The sequence below is a fragment of the Meriones unguiculatus genome (assembly GCF_030254825.1).
Source record: "Meriones unguiculatus strain TT.TT164.6M chromosome 13 unlocalized genomic scaffold, Bangor_MerUng_6.1 Chr13_unordered_Scaffold_34, whole genome shotgun sequence".
NCBI lineage: Eukaryota > Metazoa > Chordata > Mammalia > Rodentia > Muridae > Meriones > Meriones unguiculatus.
The window spans coordinates 16,434,514-16,460,397 of NW_026843646.1; the positions used below are offsets into that span (position 1 = coordinate 16,434,514).

At 38.2% G+C, this 25,884-nt stretch overlaps 2 protein-coding genes across 2 annotated transcripts in view; both read right to left on the reverse strand.

Moving 5' to 3' along the window:
• LOC110561735 (vomeronasal type-2 receptor 116-like) overlaps positions 1-25,884 on the reverse strand; it is a 799,658-nt gene that overhangs the window by 360,259 nt on the left and 413,515 nt on the right.
• Positions 20,252-21,389, reverse strand: LOC110541205 (zinc finger protein ZFP2-like; the record flags this gene model as incomplete). Its single annotated transcript, XM_021627993.2, is given in 2 exon segments — positions 20,252-21,115; positions 21,117-21,389. Coding segments are annotated over 2 exon segments (1,137 nt in total), but the record flags the coding sequence as incomplete, so codon positions are not given.

Genomic DNA, 25,884 nt, shown 5'->3' on the forward strand with positions numbered 1-25,884 from the left:
GGCTGGCACACAAAAACAAAAAACAGAAACAAATAAAACAACCGTGGTACCTGCTTTTTAAACATTTAAATATATATACAGAGCATAGCCATGATTTTAAGTCAGAACTAGAAAAACTCAGAATTTATCAGTGAACACAATTTAATCTCCTGCTCACCACGCTACGGCTCTGCTCCATGCCCAGGGGGCTTTTTTTTTTTTTTTTTTTTTAGGAAAAAACGGGGAAAGCTAGGGAATTAGCAGCAATAATGGGGGGATAATTATTATCTTTATCTCGGCCAGAGGGCCTCTTTCTCTAAGGTTCTCGAGAGGGCAGATTCCAACCTGATCCCACTTTTTGGCATATCTCTGGCCCATCAATAGCAAACCATGGACAAATGTCCAACACAAAAACAAAGAACTTAATTAAATCCTTTCACTTAACTCTAATTCTTCTCTCTCTGAGCGATGTCTTGAGGTCACAAATTCAGCCTCCTTAGACAACTGTTGGCCCATTTTTATGGGATGGAGAAAAACTTACCCGACGTATCTTTTTCCCATGAGTGACAGGAACGTACGTCTTTACTAGCCATAAGCGGCCGATCTTACTTTCGGTTCGTTGTGGAGTTTTGTGAGCGATCTGGATCAATCCATGTAGACCTCCATCCGGCAGTGGTCCGTGCTTCAAATCCACGTTGGGTGTCACCTGTCCCTGCTTGCAGGGATGGTAACTCGTGGGTTTTCGAAGAGGGCCAAGCCTGAAAGAAAAACGGGCGAGAGAGAAGAACGGGACCAAGCAGTTTTCCTTGTCAAAGTCCGTTTATTATGGGGCAAGACTTTACTTTTATGCTCAATGAATGAGGTAGTAGAATAGGAGGAATGGGGGTGGGAGGCTATCTCATGATTCATCATGTTTTAACATTAACTGTTAAAACCGGACAGGTCGGGGAATCAAGTGGAGGAATCAGGTGGGGGGTGATTCCCGGTCTCAGGAAGCAATCTATCCAGGTGGTCAAAGCTAATTGCAGCCTCCGGTGCTAGCATCCTTCCTGACTATGTGCCTGGGATTCTTGGTCTCCCAGGCAATAGTGAAAATGGCTATTCTGCCAAAAGAAATCTACAGATTCAATGAAATTCCCATCCACATACCAACACAATTCTTCATAGACCTTGAGAGAAAAATTATTAACTTCATATTGAGAAACAAAAACACCCAGAATTTCCAAAATGATCCTGTACAACAACAGATCGTCTGGAGGCATCTCCATTCCCGATCTCAAGCTGTACTACAGAACAATAGTAATAAAAACTGCATGGTATTGGCATAAAAACAGAATAGTGGATCAATGGACCCAAATAGAAGACCCAAAAATAAACCCACACACCTATGAGTACTTGATTTTGGACAAAGAAGCCAAAACCATACAGTGAAAATAAAGACAGTATCTTCAACAAGTGGTACTAGTCCAACTGGATGTCTACATGCAGAAAAATGAAAATAGATCCATACATATCACCCTGCAAAAAACTAAAGGCCAAGTGGATCAAAGATCTCAATATAAAACCAGATACACTAAATTGGTTAGAAGAAAAAGCGGGTAAGACTTTGGAACTCATTGGCACAGGAAACAACTTCCTGAACAGAACACCAACAGCACAGGCTCTAAGATCAACAATCAATAAATGGAACCTCATAAAACTGAAAAGCTTCTGTAAAGCAAAGGACAGAGTCATCAAAACAAAATGACAACCTACAGACTGGAAAAGATCTTCACTAACCCTATATCTGACAGAGGGCTGATATCCAGAATATATATAAAGAACTAAAGTTTAAAACGCAATAAATCAAGCAATCTGATTAAAAAATGGGGTACAGAACTAAACAGATTTCTCAGTAGGGGAATACAGAATGGCAGAGAAACACTTAAATAAATGTTCAAATTCATTAGCTATCAGAGAGATGCAAATTAAAATGACCCTGAGATTTCACCTGACACCCATACGTATGACCAAGATCAAAAACTCTAGTGACAACACATGCTGGAAAGGTTGTGGAGAAAGGGGAACCCTCCTCCACTGCTGGTGAGAATGTAAACTTGTACAACCACTTTGGAAATCAATCTGGCTCTTTCTCAGACAATTAGTAATAGTGCTTCCTCAAGACCCAGCTATACCATTCCTAGGCATATACCCAAAAGATGCTCAAGTACACAACAAGGACATTTGCTCAACCATGTTTATAGCAGCTTTATTCATAATAGCCAGAACCTGGAAACAACAAAGATGTCCCTCACTTGAGGAATGGATACAAAATTCTGGTACTTTTGCACAATGGAATACTACTCAGCAATTAAAAACAAGGAAATCATGAAATTTGCAGGCAAATGGTGGGACCTAGAATCGATCATCCTGATTGAGGTATCCCAAAAGCAGAAAGATATACATGGTGTATACTCACTTATATAGAATTATAAGATAGGATAAACATACTGAAATCTATACACCTAAAGAGATAAATAAGAAAGAGGACTCAGGGTATGTTGATAAATCCTCACTTAGAATGGCAAATGGGATGGACATTGGATGTAGGAGCACACAAGTAATAGGACAGGAGCATACCACAGACAGCCTCTGAAAAACTACCTAGTAATGTATCAAAGCAGATATTAAGAGTCATAACCAAACTTTCGGCAGAGTGAAAGGAATATAAAAAGGGGGAGTTAATATCAGCTGGAGAGGACAGGAGTTCCACAAGGACCAAATATATCTGGGCACAGGGGTCTTTTATGAGACTGTTTTTTCCAAACAAGGACCATGTATTGATGTAACCTAGAACCTTTGCTCAGTATCCAAGTGGGTACCCTAATAAGGGGAACAGGGACTGTTTCTGACATGAACTCAGTGGTGGGTACTTTTACCTCCTCCCCGCACTCCAGAGAGAGAAGCAGCCCTGCTAGGCCACATAAGAGGACTTTGCAGCCAGTCCTGAAGATACCTAATAAATTAGTATCAGATGAAAGAAGAGGTTCTACCCTATCAGTGGACTTGGAAAGGGGCAGGGAGGAGATGAGGGGAAGATGGGATTGGGAGGGAAAGAGGGAGCAGGATACAGAAGGGATACAAAGTTAACAAACTAACTAATATTAAAAAAAAATAAAAACAAAACAAAAAATATATTACATCAATTTCCCATTTCCATGACCTACCTTTATCCCTTCCCAAATTCTTCCATTCCAATTGTTCCTTATAAGTATGTGAGCAATTACTTGCAAATTTATGAATTAAACCTGAATCCCTTTCTGTTGGTTCTGTGTATATGGTTTCAGGGCTGAAGACTTTCCATTGGATATGTAATGAGGGAGCTCATCCCTTCCTGAGGCTGATTTCCCCACTTGCAGGAGAGTTCCATTCATTAATGATTAACAGGAGTCTGACCCTGAAGTGACCTAAGCTGCCTTGAAAAAGAAACATTAGAAAAGAGAAAGCAGTAAATACCTCAGCGAACAATTGCTAGTGCCATGGCTCTGAATTTTGCACCTGCAGGGAAGACTACAGTCTTTGGCCTGGGCTACTAACTGCCTCTCTTTGTTCTGAAGGTCTCCCACTATAACACTGATCATTCACTCCTTGGGTGACCTTGAAACCTTGAAATTCCTGCCTCCTCTTTCTAAGCACCTTGATTACAGACCTGTGTCACCATACCTGGCTGAGGTGGCTTCAGCGTCATTTAGTGATGTAATAGAATGATGTGATGAGTAAGATGAGCAGTTACAATTACCTATATTACAAAACCACTTATCTCTGTGAGTCTTGGTTTCACTCTCTGTAGAACAAGGATAGAACTCTGCCCTAGTCTTAGAAGAGTTATACACTTGATGAAAAGAAATGTTGCTCATAGATGGTAGACAGTGGACTTTAACCAGGAGGGCTACATTAGATGGGAACCTTCTTCTGTTACTGGAGTTAGGGCCACAGCCCTTGTACTAACCACCATAACCAGTCAGGCTCAGCCATTCATCCTCAATAAGCCAATTAAAAAAAAACTGAATTACAAAGCTGTGACATGTTTCCTATAATGCCGGCACTCTAGAGGGAAGGTGGGTATATCTAGGATATATACTGAGTTCCAAGACAACCAGAAATAGGTACTGCGATTATATCTAAAATAGAAGAGAAAACAATGAGAAATGGAAATTATTAATGAAAACTGAAGACATTTATTCAGTTGTTTTGATCAGTGATGAAGTTATAAGGTAACTAATACATCCTTGAGGTCTTAATGAGAGAACAAAATATTAAAAATCAGGGACTATTATTAAAGTTTAAGGCCTAATCTAAGGCTAGCTGGCTGGAGACTTGTCCAGTAATGCCCTGAAGGGAAGAACTCGTCTTACTGCATTCTTTTTCTACCCTCTAATTATACATTTTCTAACAAACCAGCCATTATGACCAGGCCAGAACTGTTTGTATTCTTGGCACCTAAAGTGGACCAATCATTTCAAAAGTCAGTTTCCTTTATCCAATCATGTAATGCCAAAGGATGTATGTCATTACTTGCATTTTTTCCCTTAAAAACTCTGTACCGCTAGACCTTAACGCTACATTTCTCTTCTGTTTCCACAGGAGGTTTGAGTCCCATGTATTTATCCCTGGTCTTTTGGAGTTAGCGAACTGGGCTTAACACTAACAGTTTTAGATGGAAGGCAAGATGCACAACACTAAGTAATCTAACCAAGCCATATAATAAAATTTTCCCATCCTTAAATCCCTCTTTCATTCTCAGCTCCATTATCTCCTACAAGGTATTCAGACATTGAGTTAATACTTATTTAGTAAAGAAGTTCTCATCTGGAGAAATCAGCCTTTTCACAGAAAGAGATTTGAAGGAAAATTAGAATTTCATGGATTCCACAGTTTTACTAGATGTTTGCCTAAGGGAGAGATATAAATGTGTCTTTAGAATATTCTTATTCCTACTAGGCAAGCAGGTCAAAGGGATGAAAGAGTGGAAACTGAGGAGCTTTAAGATCCAATAGGATGTTTTTTTTTTTTCATACAAGTCTTTCACTTGCTTGGTTAAAGTCACACTAAGTTATTTTTTGGTATTTGTGGCTATTGTAAAGGGTATTATTAATTTCTCAACCCTTTTGTCTTTTGTATACAAGAGGAGTACTGATGTTTTTGAGTAACTTTTTTATCCAGCCACTTTGATGATGATGTTTGTCAGGTGAAGGAGATTTCTGGCAGGCAAATTGTGGAAACTAGAAAAGATCATCTTGAGTGAGGTAACTCAGAAGCACAAAGACACACGTGGTATATACTCACTCATAAGTGCTTATTAGACATAGAGGATAAACATAATGAGATCTATATACCTGCAGAAGCTGGACAACAGGGAAGACCCTAGGGAAGATGCTCAATTCTTATTCAGAATGGCAAATGCGATAGATATCCAAAGCAAGAGAAGACAGGGAATAGGACTGGAGCCTACCATAGATGGACTCTGAAAGAATCATTGATGGAGGTATCGAAGTAGAGGCTAAGACTCATATCCAAACTATGGAAAGAATACATGGAATTTTATGAAAGAAGCGGGAGAAAGACCTGGAAGTGAAAAGAGATCCAAAAGGAAACCAACAGTCCCCAAAATACTGGTCCCTGGGGCCCCGGCAGAGACTGATACCCCAACCAAAGAACATGCATGGAGAATACCTAAAACCCCTATTCAGATGTAGCCCATAGACTCATACTTACACACAGACACACACACATACACACAACATGCTTATTCTTGAAGATGAACTAAGAGACTCTAGCAGGTAGGTTCCAAAAGCTTCTTCTCTTTAAGCTTCTCTTCATTTAACTTCTCTTACACGCTTCTTATACTGTACACAATTACATACATACATATATACATACCTGCATATCTACTGTTATACCCAGTTCGCGAGCCCCCAAAAGATCTCCAGGAATCGACTCCGTTGCAAAACACATGAGGGTCCTTTTATTGTAAATTACAAGCTGCAGCTTGGGCCTACACAGCCCCACCGTGGAAGCGGTGGGAGCTGAGCATGCCGCCCCAGGTTAGTTGGGTGATTTATAGATTCTGGTCCATCCCAGCATGCCCAAGGCAGGGGCAATTCCTGCCTGGCAAGCATCTATTGGTCAAGATGCTACATTTTGAATCGATTGGCTATAGCAAGGTTCCCAGACCATTAATCACAAGGTGTCCCTCCCTAGGGGGAGGATCCAGTTTCCTAGCAACTGTATCTCTAGTGGGTGGGGAAAGAACGCAGCGAGGTAGCTCTCCCCTCAGGGAATTTACTAACTGTTATACCGCACTTACTCTACATAGTCTTAACGATCGCTGCTACTTTATCTTTTGGTCTCGCATTTCCCCCTTTCCCATGATCATTTGAAGACCCAATCTTGGGTCTTCCAGATATGACCTCTTGTATCTTATAGATTTATCTTTTTATAATGGGATCTGGGGTCCCTTCAGGGTGGATATAGGGGTAGTAAGCCAAGGAGAACTATTATCCTCTTTTTTAGGGTCTCTCTAGGCTTTTAGCCCAGTTATTGCAATATTAGTGTCCATTTCAGCTAAGCAGATGCCCAAGATAATAGCTAATGCCAGGGAGCCCCTTTTGACTTAGTATTTCAGCCTGCTAGGGGGGGTTTGGGTGAAGATCCGTCTTCTGGAGCTTCTTCGATGCTGACCGTTGGACTGTAGGCATCAGGGGCTAGGGAGGCTGAAATAGCAGTCAAAGGCTGGGCAATGGGGTAGTCCCAAGCATCTGGTTAGTTGATCCACCCGAAGAGGCAGGGAGCAATCATGTCAGTTTCCAGGAAGTCCAGATTTCAGCTTGCAGTCCACAGCTGATCCTGGAACAGAGTTAAACAGGTGGAAATCTGCTGAGACAAATTTAGACGGGAGACAGAAGTTAAAATTTGTCTATTAAATGGGAAAAATCAGGGAAAATCTCATCTGCGATCCTTTTGAGCTATGCCAGATCCAGGTCACATCTTAAAACTCATATGAAATTTTTTAGTACACAAAAGGAAATATACAATTTTAAATACTCAGAAAAAACATATCAGCAAATCAAACATTTTGAGAGTAACAGGTAAAACTGCATCCCACTGAATGAGTATCAGCTGTTTGTTTTTATAACCTTTATACACAACTTAAGTGTGTCCATAGTAACAGTTTTTTTTTTTTTTTGTGGGCATAGCTGTTGGTAATTAGTCACGAATGGAGCTTGGCCATTTTTATACACTCAGCATCTACTTTTAGCTCCCACTTTCATGTTTACACTGGAAAGTTAGGCAGAAATACATTACAGGCTTTAGTGCTAAACCCTGGATGCTTGGACTTTCCTTAACAAAGCAACTAGAAGGATTAGGTTTAAGATATTCCTGTGTCAAAATCTACCCCAGAAATGGCAGATATTTAGAATACTATACTAAAAGCTATGACTTTTGGGTCAGATATAGACATTAAACAGATGTTTTTTAACATAACGAGAAGCACCTTTAAGTCTATCTCCATAAGTCAACCAAAGGAAATTAAAATCTCAACCTGGTGACAGAATAATAAGCAGCCATTGCTCCATCAACTTATCAGAACTCTATTGATCAATGCTAAAACTCTATTGATCAATGCCAAAACTCTGAACTTCTGAAATCTTATAACATAAGCACGACAGTAGCAAAAGGGGGGGGAGAGAAATTGAAAATATCTCCCATTTTTAATCTGCTTTAAAATATTTTTTATCTCTTTACAACTCATAATTATATACCTTAAAAAACCTACTTAGACTCTCTAATTTTTTGCATCTATCAACCCTGAAACATTTTTTAGACCAAATAACACTCTCTAGATTTTTACAACCTAAATTCCTGTATCCTCAGACCCTACATAAGCTCTATTTATTTATCTTAAGACACAGGCAAAAAAATAAAAAATAAAAAATAAAATAAAAAAAGACACAGGCAACTAACATGAGTCCTGTGAGCAAGGCAAACCTGTTTTCTTCTAAATAAGAGATCTAGTACCCTGTAGTTCTAGCTAATGAACTGATCAATGAGCTAACAGTCGATCTAATTGTCTTCTCTCTAGCTGCAAAGCTACTGTAAGCTTAGCATAGCCATCAAGGTGTTCAGAGACCTGAGAAGGATAAATTCTAAGCTAAATAAATATACCAATTTATGTGCCGATCAAAATGACAGGGGTGACTAGTTAGTCCATCACCTAGGCAGTGTCCCTGGCTCCTGTGTCTCATGGCATCCTGAACAGAGGCAGTTCTGCCAGGCATATAAGATGAGAGACTGTTTCTGTGGAGAAAGAAACGAGAGAATGGCCTCACCTCACCCTTAGCAACGTGAAACATTGACTCCAGGTGTACACAGTTTTGGCTGGGCCCTATCAGTGAGCCAGTTGAGGCAGTATTGCCCAGTGGTTAGCATACCACAATCCAGAGTAGCAGTCATCTGTCATTGTGCCCAAATCTTCTTGGAGACCTTGGGAGAGCTACTGCCAGGATTTCGAGACTTCCTGTCACAATAAGCTTACACATGTTAAAATGCCATATTCAGATTTCTGACAAGCTTGAGGGCCAGCATATCTGAGTTACTCTGTTTTTATCATCTGCTCTAAACTGTGTCCTATAAAACAGAATGTTATACTCTCTAGTTTTAGCATATTTTTGAGATGCATGTTCTAGAAGTATATATTTTAAGTAGATTTACAAAGGCAACTTTATAGTTACCCGTCCTAGGCTTAACCTTAAAAAAAACCTGAACAAAGAGACTAGGTAAGGCTCAAATGCAGTATTTAGCATGACTTTAAATCTGCTCTTTCTGAACTAAAATCAAAGCAAACCCTTTGATCAGATACAGTTCATAGAGAGGCTAGCAAATCTTGCTGCTCCTACCACTTGCATTAAAATTGAACAGTAAAAAGCTTTGCATTTAGCACTAATATGACTGAACATAACTGAGATACCTAAACAAAATGGTGGCAAACTCATAGCTCCACCCTCTTTATCTCCATATCAGCATGGCGGCTGGCCAAGTGTAACTGAACTCAGCTGGAATCCCTAAACAAATATGGCAGCCAAACTACAGCTTTACGCGCTCTCTATTGCTCATGGCAGCTGGCCATGTGCTAGTACAGCCTGCGACTGACAATACCAAGCATAGCCGTTAGGTGCTGATGATGATACAGCAAACACTGTGGAGCATTCATAATCCCCCACAACCAAAAGTTCTTAGTGATCAAATAAGTTTTAGAACCAACTGCATAACAGAACAGTACAGAACAATTTTAAACTGTAAGAATTATTCTAGCCATACCAAACCTATCAGCTAGAATTTTTTTCCCCTTAAAAGATCATAAAAAACATTTTGTGATGAGGAATCACCAGCCTTTTAAATGAAGCACAACATATTTTAAAATACAGTTCTTTCTCAAATTATATTTACCCTCTGGTTATTTTATACGTACATTTACTAACCTTCTGCAACATCCTATATACATTCAGGTTCCTAGCTTTCTTTTTCTGGCTTAACCAGACATGCTCTCTCTCTTGCTTTTTAGACAACATAAAAACTCTCATCAAAATCCTTTTTATCCTAACATGATCCTGCTGGAGCCCAGCGTCTACGATTTGCTTTTTATAGGCAAAGCAAAAACAAGTCACATTACTACAAAGAGGAGTTCTGAAACTGCCAAAATTTTTTAAATAACTGTCCTGTAGTAGATAAGATGGTCACAAAGCAGCTTAACAAACAAACAGCTCTCCATAAGATACATTCTAAAAACTGCAATTCTCTTAATTAGCACAGACAATACGGCAGGGTTTTATTTAGTAAAATTGATAAAATAAATACCCAAGATTATTGTCATACCCAAATGCCTGATAATCTTTAAAAGTTTTATAGCCTTAAACATTTAAACATTTTTTTAAAACCCGTTTTTGCAATATTAAAACAAAGTACCCCTTTTGTAGGAGAGAAGTCACAAGGCATAAACATAATCTTTAAAATCAAAACCAGATTTTAAAACCAGAATTTACCAGTGCAAGCAATTTAATTTTTAAAACCAATATCAATTTAAAATAAGTCATCCTTTTAACCTAGATGGAAATGAGAATTATTTGACCAAGGTTTTCTTTCTTTTTTTTTTTTTATCCATACCAAGATGGCGGTCACACTATAAAATCACATGGTAAAGTCAAGATGGCGGCAAGACACTGAGGCACTTCATACCACGTGGTAACCTGTACATATGTGTTTACACATCTAATAAACACATAAGCACACATTTTAAACAAGTTTCGTGAGGCCTTTCAGAACAGAAAACAAAAGGTAGACACAGATACTGCAGAGAGACATTGAGACAGCTGGCAAAATTTCCCTAGACCAAAACTGACTGACTCTTACAGAAATTCCTCCAGGATGGGCCCAAGTCCCTTCCGGGGTAAGGTACTGTAAAAACAGACCTTCAGATTCCCACTCTGGCTCCTCTGCCACAAAAGCCTCAGAGTGGTGGGTGGCTCTAGACCACCTCCAGATACTGATGAAGTTGGGGGACGTCTCTCCCAACTTCAGTGACTGTGATTGTCTGACATGTCTGTGCAAATCACATTAGTCACTCATACAGATGCCTCAAGGCAGAGCAGAATTCAGAAAATAGGCACCAACGGGAACACTGCACACCGCACAAAGCGACAATGACCGAGACTGAGACACAGACACCACACTTACCAGCTGGTATGAGACCCTCTGGATCAGTCCTGAGGTCTTGGGGGCCCTGCAATCTCGGTGGGACCTCCAAATGTTATACCCAGTTCACGAGCCCCCAAAAGATCTCCAGGAATCGACTCCGTTGCAAAACACATGAGGGTCCTTTTATTGTAAATTACAAGCTGCAGCTTGGGCCTACACAGCCCCACCGTGGAAGCGGTGGGAGCTGAGCATGCCGCCCCAGGTTAGTTGGGTGATTTATAGATTCTGGTCCATCCCAGTATGCCCAAGGCAGGGGCAATTCCTGCCTGGCAAGCATCTATTGGTCAAGATGCTACATTTTGAATCGATTGGCTATAGCAAGGTTCCCAGACCATTAATGACCAGGTGTCCCTCCCTAGGGGGAGGGTCCAGTTTCCTAGCAACTGTATCTCTAATGGGTGGGGAAAGAACGCAGCGAGGTAGCTCTCCCCTCAGGGAATTTACTAACTGCTATACTGCACCTACTCTACATAGTCTTAACGATCGCTGCTACTTTATCTTTTGGTCTTTCACTACCTACCTACCTACATACATACATACACATTCACATACTGGGTAGATGGAGCAAACTCCAGAGAGCGAGTTTCAGTCCATTCTACATATATATATATTGTGGTGGATGGAAAAAACTCTGAAAAATAAGTTCCAAACCATCTTACATTCATACATATTGGTGGGTGGAACGAACTCCAAAGAGCAAGCACCAAAACACCTTACATACATATACATACATCATGATGGATGGAACAAACACAAAAGAGCCAGTTCCACCCCAAACTTACATATATACATGTACATACATCTTTGTGGATGAAACAAACTCCAAAGAGGGAGGTCTAAACCACCCTAAGTACATACACCTTGGTGGACAGAACAAGACCCAGAGTGCCTGTTCAGACGACACTTTTACTCTCTTTCCACAGCTTATCTAACCCAGCAAGATATTGCAAGCAATACTAAACACAAAATGTGGTGACACTGTTTTTCTTTAAGTGAATGAGTACAATGAATTTATGCAAAATAAAACACATATTCCCCAGTACCTTCACATGATCAAATGTTTTATCTATTATGGGTGAAAAACAAATATGAAATCAAGTTATTCCCAAGACCCCATATATACCTGTAATTAACCAATTTGTGATCAATTAAGAAGATGAGAAAACAACATAACTTTTCAGGCAGCTTTTCTTTACTGGCAAGCTGAAATTTGGGGGTAATCAAGAAGCAATTATATTAAAAAGTAAGCTTATAAAAGTCTTAAAAGGATCACAAATGTAAACATTTATATGTATAAAACGATCAGCAACCTCTACATTAAATCTTGAAGGGGTGTGTACCTGCTCATTAATAACTTTTATTAAGTCATATCAAGAACCTTGGGGCAAAAACAAATATTAGGAAATCAATTGCTGTCTCAGTTACAGGCCCAGCTGGAGAGTGTCCAGTCAGTAAGTGCTACCTGGGTGTTTTGTTTCTGCTCATCAACCTTAAAGAGTTCCTGGCTTTATTATTAAGGGTGTACTTTTCTTAACTTCACATGGTTCTCTAAGATTATTTACATCAGACCCCTGAGCAAAAACCTATCTTGCTAAACCATCTACAAGTTGACATGGGGAAGGGAGTTTAGCCCAGAGCCCCTGGGCAGAAAATTCAGGGTAGAGAGTTGGGTATGTCAGCCAAGAGAACCATATTACACTTTCTATGGACTGTGGAATTTCTGGAAGAAAATTGGCAGCTAGATTGGTTTTTAATATTTTAATATGTTAAATAGGCACCTCTCCCATTTGTCCCAGGTTTGAAACCTGTATCTATGGAAATACAAACTTTAGATAGCAGTATGGTCTCCATTTGAGAGACCAAAAGATAAGCAGCGATTGTTAACACTATGTAGAGTAGGCGCGGTATAGCAGTAAGTTCCCTGAGGGGAGAGCTACCTCGCTGCATTCTTTCCCGCCTTCCCGGTTCCGGGTGGGTACGTGACTCGGCTCACAATCTGCCTTCCCGCCTTCCCTGTTCTGGGTACGTGACTTAACTACGGCTTTGTTCAAACCACCCAATCAGACCCCTGTAACTATGCTTCTCGCTTCTGTAACCGCGCCTCCTGCTCCCGAGCCCTATAAAAACCCATCACCCCAACCGAGAGGCGCGCAAGTCCTCCGATAGGCTTGGTCGCCCTGGGTACCCGTGTATCAAAATAAACCTCTTGCGGCTTGCATCCGAAGGCTGGTCTCGCTGTTCCTTGGGAAGTGGGGTCTCCCCATCTAGATAGGCTCTTGGGAGTCTTTCACATTGAGTAATGATTATCAAATGATCCCACAAGGAAGAAAAGTAGCAAAAAAAGATTCTATTTGTTTCTTTGCTTTCATTATATCTTCTTTTTTTTTTTATGTGAGGGAGGGCAGTTACCCAGGCTGTACTCAAATTTCTGCTCTTCTTTCTTTTCCATCCACCACTGTATTTGGTTTAGAAGATTCCATACCCTGAAGCATGCCTGCAACATTACTGTGAAATAAACATTAGGTGTAACTCATTTTACAGAGTCCCACCCCCAAGGCACTTGTTGATTGGGCATCTCATATCCAGAAACATCTGAAATATGAAATGCTATGACATTTGAAACTTTTGATCCCAAGCATTACAGAGATAAGGTGGCTCTCCTCTTGCCTCAGGGGCTGTTTCCCACCAACTCAGGAAGGCAGGAGGGGGAGAAGATTGGGTGTAAAGTTTGGAAGGCCAGCAATCATGACAGAGATTGGCCATTCTAGGAACCCCTGCAGAGAGCAAGATCAATTTTAATTCCAGAAAATAAAAGCTATATCTCCTTGGATTTGGGGTGCTCCAAAGATAGGTTACATAACTGTTTAAAATTAGGCACTTCTAAGATGCTTGATTTACATTAAACAGCACACTCCTATCATATGAACAAGAACACAGTACCTAATTATCCGTTAGGTGAAGGAAATGGAGAATTAACGAGGATATGTGTCCAAGGCCATCTATCAAATGCAGTGGTTGGCATCTTTGTCTAAAGGCACTCTACAGATACAGCCAGGCTCTGGTGGGGAGTGGGAGTCCTGCACCTTAATGTTCAGCTCAGAATGGCTATCCAGACTGGGAGGGCTGCAACCTGAAACAGCAGGGTACTTCCACCAGAGAAGAGACATTCAGCCTGCAATTAGCATGTAATTAGCATCTACAAAGGGAGATCTTTTGTTGGCAGAGCTCTTAAGCTTTTCACATTCAAACTCAGGTCCTCAAGAGCAACAAGTGCTCTTAAGAAATAAATGAGCCATTGCTCTAGGGTAGCAAATTTCACTTCCTACTGTGTACACCATTCAGGTCACAAGCTCCTTTAACTTAACCTTCAGGGAGTCTGAAATTATTTCTGGCCTCCAGGGATACCTGCATTTACTGTGCACAATCTTCCACACAGACACCTACAAATATACTTAATTAAAAGTAAAATAAACCTAAAAATAAATCTTTAAAAATCAACCTATAAATGCTTTCTATTTTACTAGAGGCAGATGAGCATGTAACTTGGTATAAAGCTGAAGATCTTCTGAGCTCCTTATTCTTCTCCTCTTTCAAATGTTGATATTACAGGCATATGCATCATAATCTTTAAACACATTTTTAAAAAACTATTTCATTAAAAAACTGAGCAATCACACAGAAATATAATGTGTGTGAACATGCACACTATATGTATACATATATGTATGTTTGTGTTCATGTGTATCATATGTGTATGCACATATAAACTTTTAAGTATATAGGATAATGTTGGCTGACTTCCTCCATTTATACAAACTCATAATTCAAAATAAAATAAAACATTAACAATGAATAAAATTAACAGTCATATTGTTATGTAAAAAGTAATCAGAATTACCTGGATGGTGGGTGGCTCTTGCCTTTAATCCCAGCACTCTAGAGACAGACACAGAGGATTCTCCATTAGTTTGGGGCTAGTCTGGTCTACACAGTGAGTTCCAGGATAACCAAGGCTAAAAGCAAAGAAAACTCATCATAATTTAGCTGACTAAAAGATTTGAGAATTTTATGCAGCAAGAAATACCACATGAACTCATTTTTATGAGTGTTATTTAATTTCTTTTTTAATATCTTCGTGTTCTCAAAAAACACTGTGTGTTGTTTCTGATAAACAAAACAGTGGTGGTTTGGGAACTGGCTCTCAGCTTCTGGACAAAGAACAGATGGACCCTGAGACCATAGGTACCATTTCTCTCTAGAACCACTTAGAGAGCTCAAGCGAGTAGGGTAGTTCAAGCTCAAGGCCTGAACTCTAGGCCAGGCACTTGGTCTCACTGTGGGAGGTGGAAATGAGGTTTTCACCAGGTGTTAAAGTTAGCTTTTTTAAATGAAGCTTTTACTTCATTAATACCTTTCACCATCAATGATATCAAGTCCCTAATGAAAAGGTACAGGTTAACAGAATGGACAGGAAAAAAGGATCCATATTTCTGCTGCATACAAGAAACATGCCCTAGCACTAAAGATATGTTCCTAGGGCAGAATAGATGGCTCAGAACATAAGAGCACTGGCTGCACAACCACATGGCTTATGCAAGAGACACTTCACAACTGTCTGTAACTAAAATCATGGGGGAACAGACATTCTCTTTGGCCTCCACTGATACTGAGCATGAATATGGTATACACACTGGCATAACTGGCATAATTTATGCCCCTAAATTAAATCACTTTTAATTTTTAAACTAAAAAATAAGATATATGTGAAGAAAATGTTTTACACCAGAGAATCACATGTTCATGTGTCTTTTTCTCCATTTTAATTTTTCTTGTCCTCTGGGAGGACAGAAGACTACATCTGATATCCTCTACCTAGAAACACAGGTTGATGAGCCATTTGATGTGAGTGCTAGAAATTAAACTGGGTTTACAAAGGAGCAGTACCACTAACCCTCTAGTTCCCAGTGGTGCCATTAAAATAGAGGATGAAGATGCTGCATTACTCCACTTGTTTCCTAGCATTTGAAGGTGATGATGTCCCTGATAAATGTCTGGAGAAGGAATCAATCAGTTTTTACTGCTGTATGAATGGACTTTCCACATTGGTTATTATTTTCACAGTTCTTTTGATGTGAGTAAATGTAACAAAAGGATTTGTGGAAACCCGTCAATTATATTGGAAAAAGACCCATCATTTGAGATCTAGTCTACCTTTTGGAATCATTTAGAGACAGGATATGTCCATATAGCCATGGCTGTTTTAGAACTCAATTTGTGGGGCAGGGCATGGTGGCACACACATGTAATGCCAGCACTCAGAGATCAAGAGGCAGGCAGAACTCTGTAAATTTAAGACCAGCCTGGTCTACAAAGTGAGTCCAGGACAGCCAAGGATACAAAAGCAAATTCTTGCTCAAAAACAAATAAAAAAAAGCAAACAAACAAGCAAAAGAATTCACTCTGTGGACCATGCTGACCTCAACCTGAGAGACAGGGACCTGCCACTGATTCCCAGGTCTAGGATGACAGGGATCACCTCTAAGCCTCAGCTGAAATATGTTTTTAAAATGACCTATCCTTGAATCAAAAAATGAAATGATAATATAAGATGTATAAAGGAACTATTATTCTTTTAATAAAGAAAATAATTCTTAAAATTCTAGTTATTTGAGTTTTCAACATGGAACCCAAAGAGTGTTTTGGTCAGTGGCCACAATGGCCCTTATTTAGGTTAAAAATTATGTATGTGCTAGTTTGTGTTTGCATATACAGCAACCCTAGTATAGCAATATTACAAAAATCTGTAGGTGTGATATAGGTTACCCAGAGATTGAGCTCAAATCATCAGGGTGAGCAACAACCAACTTTACCCAGAGACAATTCTCTGACATTCACTTGTAGTTCTGAGAAAGTGTTATGAACAAGTCTTTACTCTTAAGAATAAACTAACACATTCCAAAACACGAAAGCAGTAAATCATTTTCATTTGCAAATAACATTTATTATCCAAATCATATCATTTTCTTCCATCCTCAAAGGAAAATTTGTTTATAACATGAATAGAAGACAATATTGTACTGACATACTGTTTCAACTAAGTTTATTTAAGTATCAATGAGCTCAGTGGCGGAATGTTTGTGGTATATAAAACTGGCAACATAACCTTGAACATCATATAACAATAATGAAAATAAACCTCAAAAAGCATCACACAATCTTTATATATCTGTCATCACCCAAGATCCCACAGTTACATTACACACACACACAACGTTTTTTAACATAAATCTCATTGCTGTTACATTATCTAACACCTCTAGATAATTCTCTTAGAAGGCAGTTATTCAATGTGATGTGACATAGATGATGTGGGAACATGAAGAAGCATGGAACTTTAAATAAGAGATTCATACATAAACACATACTATTGAGCATTTTAACATTAACTAGTTACTGACATTCAAGCAAGGCTGAAAACAATCATCTTAATTGAATTTGTGAAAACATTTTTAAAAGGCACCACGCTTTCTCAGAGACCCTTCCTTTAAAACTATGATCACACACTGCCTGATATAAATAAGCAATGGATCACATAGATGATGGGGATACCATCCTATACATTGCAGCAGAAAAATACCTATCACCAAGTAGAAATGCATTAGAAGATGAACAGCCGTCACAGAAAGAATATCAGAACAACCTAATAAACTTCTGTGAATGAATTTGCTACACGTACAGCAAACTTCAATACCTACTCCCATGTTTCAAAATACTGACCACAACCACAGTTGGAGATCTCCTCCATTACATTAAAGTGAATATGGTAAATCATTTACTTTCTACAAGGCTATTGTAAAAACAGATTCGAAAAAGTTTATTTTCTTGAAATTGAATAAATTTATTATGTTCAAAGTCATCAAATCTTATATACAAATATGGTTGATCTCTTCTATGAATTCTGTTCTACTTCTTGACTTCAAGATGATATATAAAGATTTAAGATATTTACAGAACTAGAGATTTGGCTTTGCATTTAAGTCAAGTTCATTCACAGGACCTAGGTCAGGTTTTTGACAACTTTATATAATTCCTCATTCGAGAAGATCAAAGGGTCTGTTCTTCATGGAAACCAGAATGAACAGGAACATAAACATGGAAAGACACACTGAAATCACAAAATGGAAATTAAAACAAATTCTTAAACTAATATATGTTTACTCATGAATATTTTACTTGTTTCATCATTCATTTCTGTAGCTCAGGTGTTGAGGCATCTACAGGCTTATCTACAGAGTTTTTCTTCATCATGAATTCCTTCATATAATAGAAATCAAACAGTTAACTTTGAGGTCAGAGAAATGAATTCTTCTCAGTTGTTTGTATCATCTGTCAATGTTTAGGAAATGCAGCACTCTTGGAGGAAGTATATTACTTGGGGTGGGCTTGATAGTTTTCAACTGCATAGCATCTGTAATTCCCACTCTCTGCTTCATGCTGCAGGTTGGATGTGAGCTCCAAGCTTTCTACTTTAGCCACCATGTATGACACTTGTGATCCCCATTTCATAGAGATCCCATATCCCACTGGAACCGTAAGGCAAAACCAACACATTTGGAAGTTGACAGACATTGTGTTTCGTTACAGAAATAGCACTAATACACACACATAAATTTTATAACTGGATGATTTAGTTCATGTAATTGAAGAAAATTGAGAAATCTAAGAAGGTTACCTTACAGTTTAAATTCGTAGGCCTTTTTTTCCATATCGACTTTTAATTGGAAACAGAAGGATGGAATGTCATAATGCATGAATACATTGTTGACACTTGTTAGAATTTTCCTCCCAAATAATGTCCTGTAATTGAATGCAAGTTAGTTGGTAAAAGACCTTAACAAATCTTTTATCCTAACAGATTTTCTTGAGAATGAGTCAGGTTCTCAAAGACTACTGTGATATGCAAGGGCTTTAAGAAGTTTCTCACACACCAAAGCTTTTACTCTTCCATAATGGTACCATGAAGTGCAAAAGTTTACCATACTGACTACATTTATAGGGTTTCTCTGGAGCATGTGTTTTTCTTCTGATTTCAAAGACAAGTCCATGAAAATGATTTACCACATTGCTTATCCATAGGGTCTTACTGAAGTATGTGTTCTTCTATGTATGTGGAGATAACTGCATTAAGAAAAGGCTTTATCATACTGATTATGTGTAAAGTTTCTCGCTACTATCTGTTCTTTCATAGACTTTGAACATGATAAAAAAAATAATTCCTATGCATTGCTTTTTAGATACCAGCCTCCACTAAATTTTAGGGTGAACCTAAATTTAAGTTCATAGTCCCTAGAAAAGCTGCACACTTCCCAATAGCTGACAACCTTTCATTTTTGATTTCCAAAACATTACTGTTCCGTAATATGTCTTTTATTCCCCTAACATAGTGACTGTCCCAAAGTGAAGAGATTCTATTTGGGAAAACATAAAACCTTTTCCTAACCACAAAGAACAAACAGATATAATTATTTGGACTGTAAAACCTACATTTTACATCAGGTGACTCCCTCAATGACATAAACAAATCCTATATCCCTAAATCCTGACTGATTAAAAATATAGTTGTAAAACAGCACATATGTTATGATTTTCAAGCTCAGAATCTTTGTAACTTTCTGGTTCAGAAAGTATAAGAAAGTATGTATAAGAGTTCAGTTCCCAAGAGTGTTATGTGGTGCTAATCACTCAGTAGTGACTAGTGACAATAATTTTTTTGTTATTTGCATTAACCTAGTGTTTGAGTTATTTTAGATTCAGCAGACCGAAGAATACAAAGGCCTTATCATATTTCTTATATTCTCAGAATTTCTCTCCAGTATAAACTTTTATGATGATGAAGAATATAGATATGTGCAAAGGCCTCACATTTTAACACATTTATAGCGTTTCTCTTCAGTAGGAATTCTTTCATGATGATGAAGACAATACAAATGTGGAATAGCTTCACCATGTTAGATACACTCATAGTCTTTCTGTCCAATATGAATTCTTTCATGAATTTGAAGATAATTGTGAAGAGTTTCACCACATCAATTACATTCATAAAGCTTCTTTCCAGTAGGTGTTCTTTATGTCATAGGAGATTACTATTACGTCAAAAGGCTTTATTGCATTGGTTACATTCAGAAAGTTTCTCTCCAGTGTGTACTCTGCTATATACATGGAGATTATTGTGGCATGCAAAGGCTTTGAGACATTGTTCATAGGGTTTCACTCCAGTAGGTGTTCTTGTTCAAGATGACTCTTGCATAAAAAGCCTTTATGACATTGGTTATATTCATAAGGATTTCCTGCAACATGCATTTTTATACTTTGGAGATGACTGTGTTGTACAAAGGTGATGCCACACTGATTACATTCACAAAGATTTTTTTTTTCCTCCAGGGTAAGTCATGTTTTTAGAAACTACTATGAAATACTTTCTTTATGACATTTTCTCTCCAGTGTGAGTTCTTTTATGTCTTAGGAGAGCACTGTTATATGCAAAGGCTTTACCACATTGGTTACATTCATAAGGTTTCTGTCCAGTGTGAGTTCTTACATGTACTAGGAGATTACTGTTATCTGCAAAGGCTTTACCACACTGGTTACATTCATAGGGGTTTTCTCCAGTGTGTGTTCTGTTATGTACGAGGAGAGTACACCTTTGTGCAAAGGCTTTACCACATTGGTTACATTCATAAGGTTTTACTCCAGCGTGAGTTCCTTTATGTCTTAGGAAATCACTGTTATCTGCAAAGGCTTTACCACATTGGTTACATTCATAAGTTTTTTCTCCAGTGTGAGTTCTTTTATGTCTTAAGAGATTACTTTTACATGCAAAGGCTTTACCACATTGATTACATTCATAACTTTTCTCTCCCGTGTGAGTTCTTTTATGCATTAGGAGATCACTGTTAGACGCAAAGGCTTTACCACATTGGTTGCATTCATAAGGTTTTTCTCCAGTGTGAGTTCTTTTATGTCTTAGGAGATGACTGTTCTGTGCAAAGGCTTTACCACATTGGTTACATTCATAACGTTTCTCTCCCGTGTGAGCTTTCTTATGAATTAGGAGAACATGGTTGTATGCAAAGGCTTTACCACACTGGTTACATTCATAGGGTTTCTCTCCAGTGTGAGTTCTTTTATGAAGTAGGAGATTATGGTTATATGAAAAGACTTTACCACACTGGTTACATTCATAGGGTTTTTCTCCAGTATGAGTTCTGCTATGTACTAGGAGAGTACACCTCTGTGCAAAGGCTTTACCACATTGGTAACATTCATAAAGTTTTTCTCCAGTGTGAATTCTTTTTATGTATTAGGAGAACATTGTTGTATGCAAAGGCTTTACCACACTGGTTACATTCATAGGGTTTTTCTCCAGTGTGAGTTCTTTTATGTCTTAGGAGATCACGGTTACATGCAAAGGCTTTACCACACTGGTTACATTCATAGGGTTTTTCTCCAGTGTGAGTTCTTTTATGTCTTAGGAGATCACGGTTACATGCAAAGGCTTTACCACACTGGTTACATTCATAGGGTTTTTCTCCAGTGTGAGTTCTTTTATGTCTTAGGAGATGACTATTACTTGCAAAGGCTTTACCAAATTGCTTACTTTCATATTGTTTCTCTCCAGTGTGAGTTTTTTTATGTATTATAAGAGTACTGTTACATGCAAAGGCTTTAAAACATTGGTTACATTCATGAGGTTTCTCTCCTATATGTGTCCTTTTAAGTCTTAGGAGATGACTGTTATGTGCAAAAGCGTTACCATATTGGTTTGATTCATAGTGGTCCTCACGAGTATGCTTACTTTCATATGTGTGGGGACTCCTGTGATGTGTAAAGACTTCGTCATATTGAGTATCTTCATGGGGTTTGTCTCCACTATGACTGTTTTCGTACCTGCAAAGATAATTGGCACATATGAAAGCTTACCACATTCATTACAGTGATGAATCTATTTGTCCATGTCACTTAATTTTACAATTTGGTGTAAAGATAGATAGAAATTACATCTTAGGTTTTCATCATTATTTTCACATTCATGGTGTTCTTCTCTAGGGGGTGTTTTACATATTTGAAAATACTTGTGATGGTAAAAATATTTGTCACCTGGCTCACATTTATATTATAATTTCTTACTTTCTTCTATAAGATGTTTTACCACATATTTGTAGAAGACTGCAAGACCTCAGAGTTTTAACTCACTGACTGGGTTAATAAATTTCCCTATACTGTGCACCATGGTAAATTGGCAAAGATAACTGTGACAAACAAGAATTTATATACTCCTAAAACTACATTTTCTGAAGTGTGATTTTGTGAGAATTCCTAATTAAGTTGAATAACCAGTTAATTGATGTTGGTGTGTATTGTGTGAAAATGTGTCAGTGTATGTGAATGCTGATTGCTGAGCCAGCAGGGAGCTAAGTGCTAACCAGATGGCAGAATTGCTCTTTTTATGGCTCATCAAATGCCCTATATTTTGTAAACATTTGTCCTTCCTTACATATCTATTGGAAATAATAAAGAGCTCACAACTGATAGCAGGGCACAAAATGGAGGGTAGAACTTCTGAGTGAGAGAGGTTGCTGGGAAGAAGAAAACAAATGACAGGTGATTCACCAGCGGGACAGAGGGGTTAACAGATTTTCTGACACACAGGTTCTAATATAATCACGAACTCTTTTTAGGAGGTAACTGAATAGTGAGGTTCACCTCTCTAATTTTTTCATCCTTTCAGGAGGATATAGCCTTGTAAGAGAAATGTCAATTCATAGACATAAAGAGAGAGTCAATTCACAGACATAAAGAGAGAGAGTAAACACTAACAGTACTGAGCCCATATCAGATAAATAGTATGAACAATCCCTAACTATAATAACAATGGACAAGCTGGGTGTATTTTCTCAAGTCTTTTATTCCAAAACACCCAGGAGACAGGCCCAGGAGTATTTCATAGAGCTGGATGCTAGCCTGGTCTATGCAATAAGTTCTAGGACAGTCGGTTATGTAATAAAAACCTGAATATTCTGTAAAAATTAATCAACCAAATAAAAAAGATAAAGACACCTCTGTGAACAGCACACCAACAGCTCAGACGATAAGATCAACAATTAAAAAAGGGACACATGAAAATGAAAAGCATCTGGAAGGTAAACAACTCTATCAATAGAACAAATGATAGCACATGGACTGGGATAGGACCTTCACCAACCCTATCTCTGAATGAAGAATAATATCTAAAATAAAGAATTGAAGAAATTAGACACCAACAAAACAAATAACCCAATTAAATCATGGCATAAAGAACTAATCTTACAACTCTCAACAGAGGAAGTGCTAATGGCTGAGAACCACTTAAAGATATGTTTGGTGTCTTTAGTCATCAAGGAAATGCAAATCAAAAGGCCTCTGCATTTCAAGTTTACATTTGTCAGAATGACTGAGATCATGAACTCAAGGGATAGCACATGGTGGTGAGGATGTGGAGTAAGGAAAACACACCTTCAGTGCTGGTGAGAATGAAAACTAAACTTGAACAACCACTTTGCAAATCCATCTAGACATTTCTCAAAAACTTTATAACAGTCCAACATCAATACCTATATACCTGAAGAGCTATACTATGGGGAATATACCCAAAAGATGTTCTACCATAACACAAGGACACTTGCTCAACTATGTTCATAGCAGATTTATTTGTAATAAACAGAAACTGGAAACAACCTAGACGTCTTCTGTTGAAGAATGGATAAAGAAAATGTGATACTGTTATACAACAGAATACCAATTAGCTATTCATAACAAAGACTTCATACAATCAGCCAGAGAATGGATGGAAATAGGAAAGATTTTTCTGAGTGAGATAACCTAGACCGTGAAAGACCCACATGGTACCTACTCACTCATAAGTGGAAATTAACCATAAAGTACAGGATAACCATGGAACAAATCAAAGACCCAGAGTGTCAAGGAGAGCAAAGGGAGGATGTAGGAAACTCACTCAGAAGAGAACATAAGATAGGTATCTGAATTAAATGAAGGGAAGGAATAGGGTGGGAAAGGGAGTGAGGAGGATAATGGGGATGGACATCAGATATGGGGAAAGTAGAGGTAAGGAAGGAATGAAGAGAGAGAATAGAAATCAGGGTGGGTGAATTTGGAGGTCATAGGAGGCCCCTGGCAAAATACAGGTGTGGCCCTAGATGAGAAACCACAGCAGCATGGGTTAAAGACCAGGAAGTTATCAAATGAGAAATATAATATGCTCTGTTAAATCTCAAAATTCAACATGTGGATGAAGATCAATTGAAGAATAGGTTTGGTATGTACAAATACCTACATTTCAGGTCATCAGCCAATAATATAAAAACAAAACAAAATTACAAAGATAGCACTCTACATTAAGATTCAGATGAATCTCTACATCTGAGGCTTGCCTGATTTACATACCTACTTACAGGACACACAAGACAACAGAGAGAAATTTTTTCTTCAAAAACAAAACCAACAAATTTAATAATATAAAACAATAGATCAATAGTTCCTTAGAAAATGGAAGCAGTAATTAAGTCTGCCAAACACACACACACAAACACACACACACACACACACACACACATACATGCCCTGGGCTAGATGGTTTTAGCATTGAATCATACCCAATTTTCAAACAAGAGTTCATACCAATACTCATCAAAAATACAAACAGAAGGAACACTGCCAAACTCATTGTGATGGCAGTCACCCTGATACACAAACCAAAGTCTCAACAAAGAAAGAAAATTTCAGACCAATCTCATTCATGAACAAATATACTCAATAAAATAATCAAAAACCAAATCCAAAAATACATCAAAGATATACATGATGAACAAATAGGCCTCATCTCAGGGATACTAGGATGGTTCAAAATCCATCAGTGTAATCCACAATATAAACAAACTGAAAGAACAAAATCATATGATCATCTCATTAGATGAGAAAAAGCCTTTCACAAAATCCAACACCCCTTCATGTTAACAGACTTGGAGAAATCAGACATACAAAGAATTGGGCACATATTTAACATAATAAAGGCAGTAAAAGGCAAGCTGAGAGCCAGCATGAAATTATTTGGAGAGATACTTAAATTCCACTCATATGAGGTACAAGACAAGAATGCCTACCCTCTCCATATCTCTTCAATATACTACTTAAGTCCTAGCCAGAATAATACCACAACTGAAGGTGATCAAGGAGATACAAATTGGAAAGGAAGAAGTCAAAGTATCACTATTCGCAGATGATATACTAGTGTACATACGTGACCCAATATATTCTACCAGAGAATTCCTACAATTTATATATACTTTCCACAAAGTGGCTGGGAACACAATTAACTAAAAAGTTCATTGGCCCTTTTGTATACAAATGAAAAATGGGCTGAGAATGAAATTTGGGAAACAACACCCTAAACAGTTGCCACAAACAATATGAAATATTTTGTAGTAACTTCAACCAACCAAATGAAAGACCTCTATGACTAGAATTTCAAGTCTTTAAAGAGAGAAATTGAGGAAGATATCAGAAGATGGAAAGATCTCCCAAAATCATGGATATGTAGGATTAACATAGTAAAACAGCATTCTTAAGAAATGCAATCTACAGATTCAATCCATTTCCCACCAACATTCCAAAATAATGCTTTACAGACCTTGAAAGAGCAAACAAACTTCATATGGAAAAATAACACACCCTTGAGAGCAGACCAATCCTGTACAATTGGAATAAGGACACAGAAATAAACCCACACTCCTACTGGAACTTTACTTTCAACAAAGATAAAACCATACAATGGAAAAATGACAGCATCTTCAACAAATAGTTGTGGTCTAACTACATGTCTGCCTGTAGAAAAATGCAAAGAGATCCCTTTGTATCACCCTGCAGAAACTCAAGTCCAAGGGGATCAAAGACCTTGACATAAAACCAGAGTCTCTAAATCATTTAGAAGACAAGGTAGAGAAAAGTCTGGAACTCATTAACATAGGAGACAACAGAACAAATCAGCACAGGCTCTGAGAT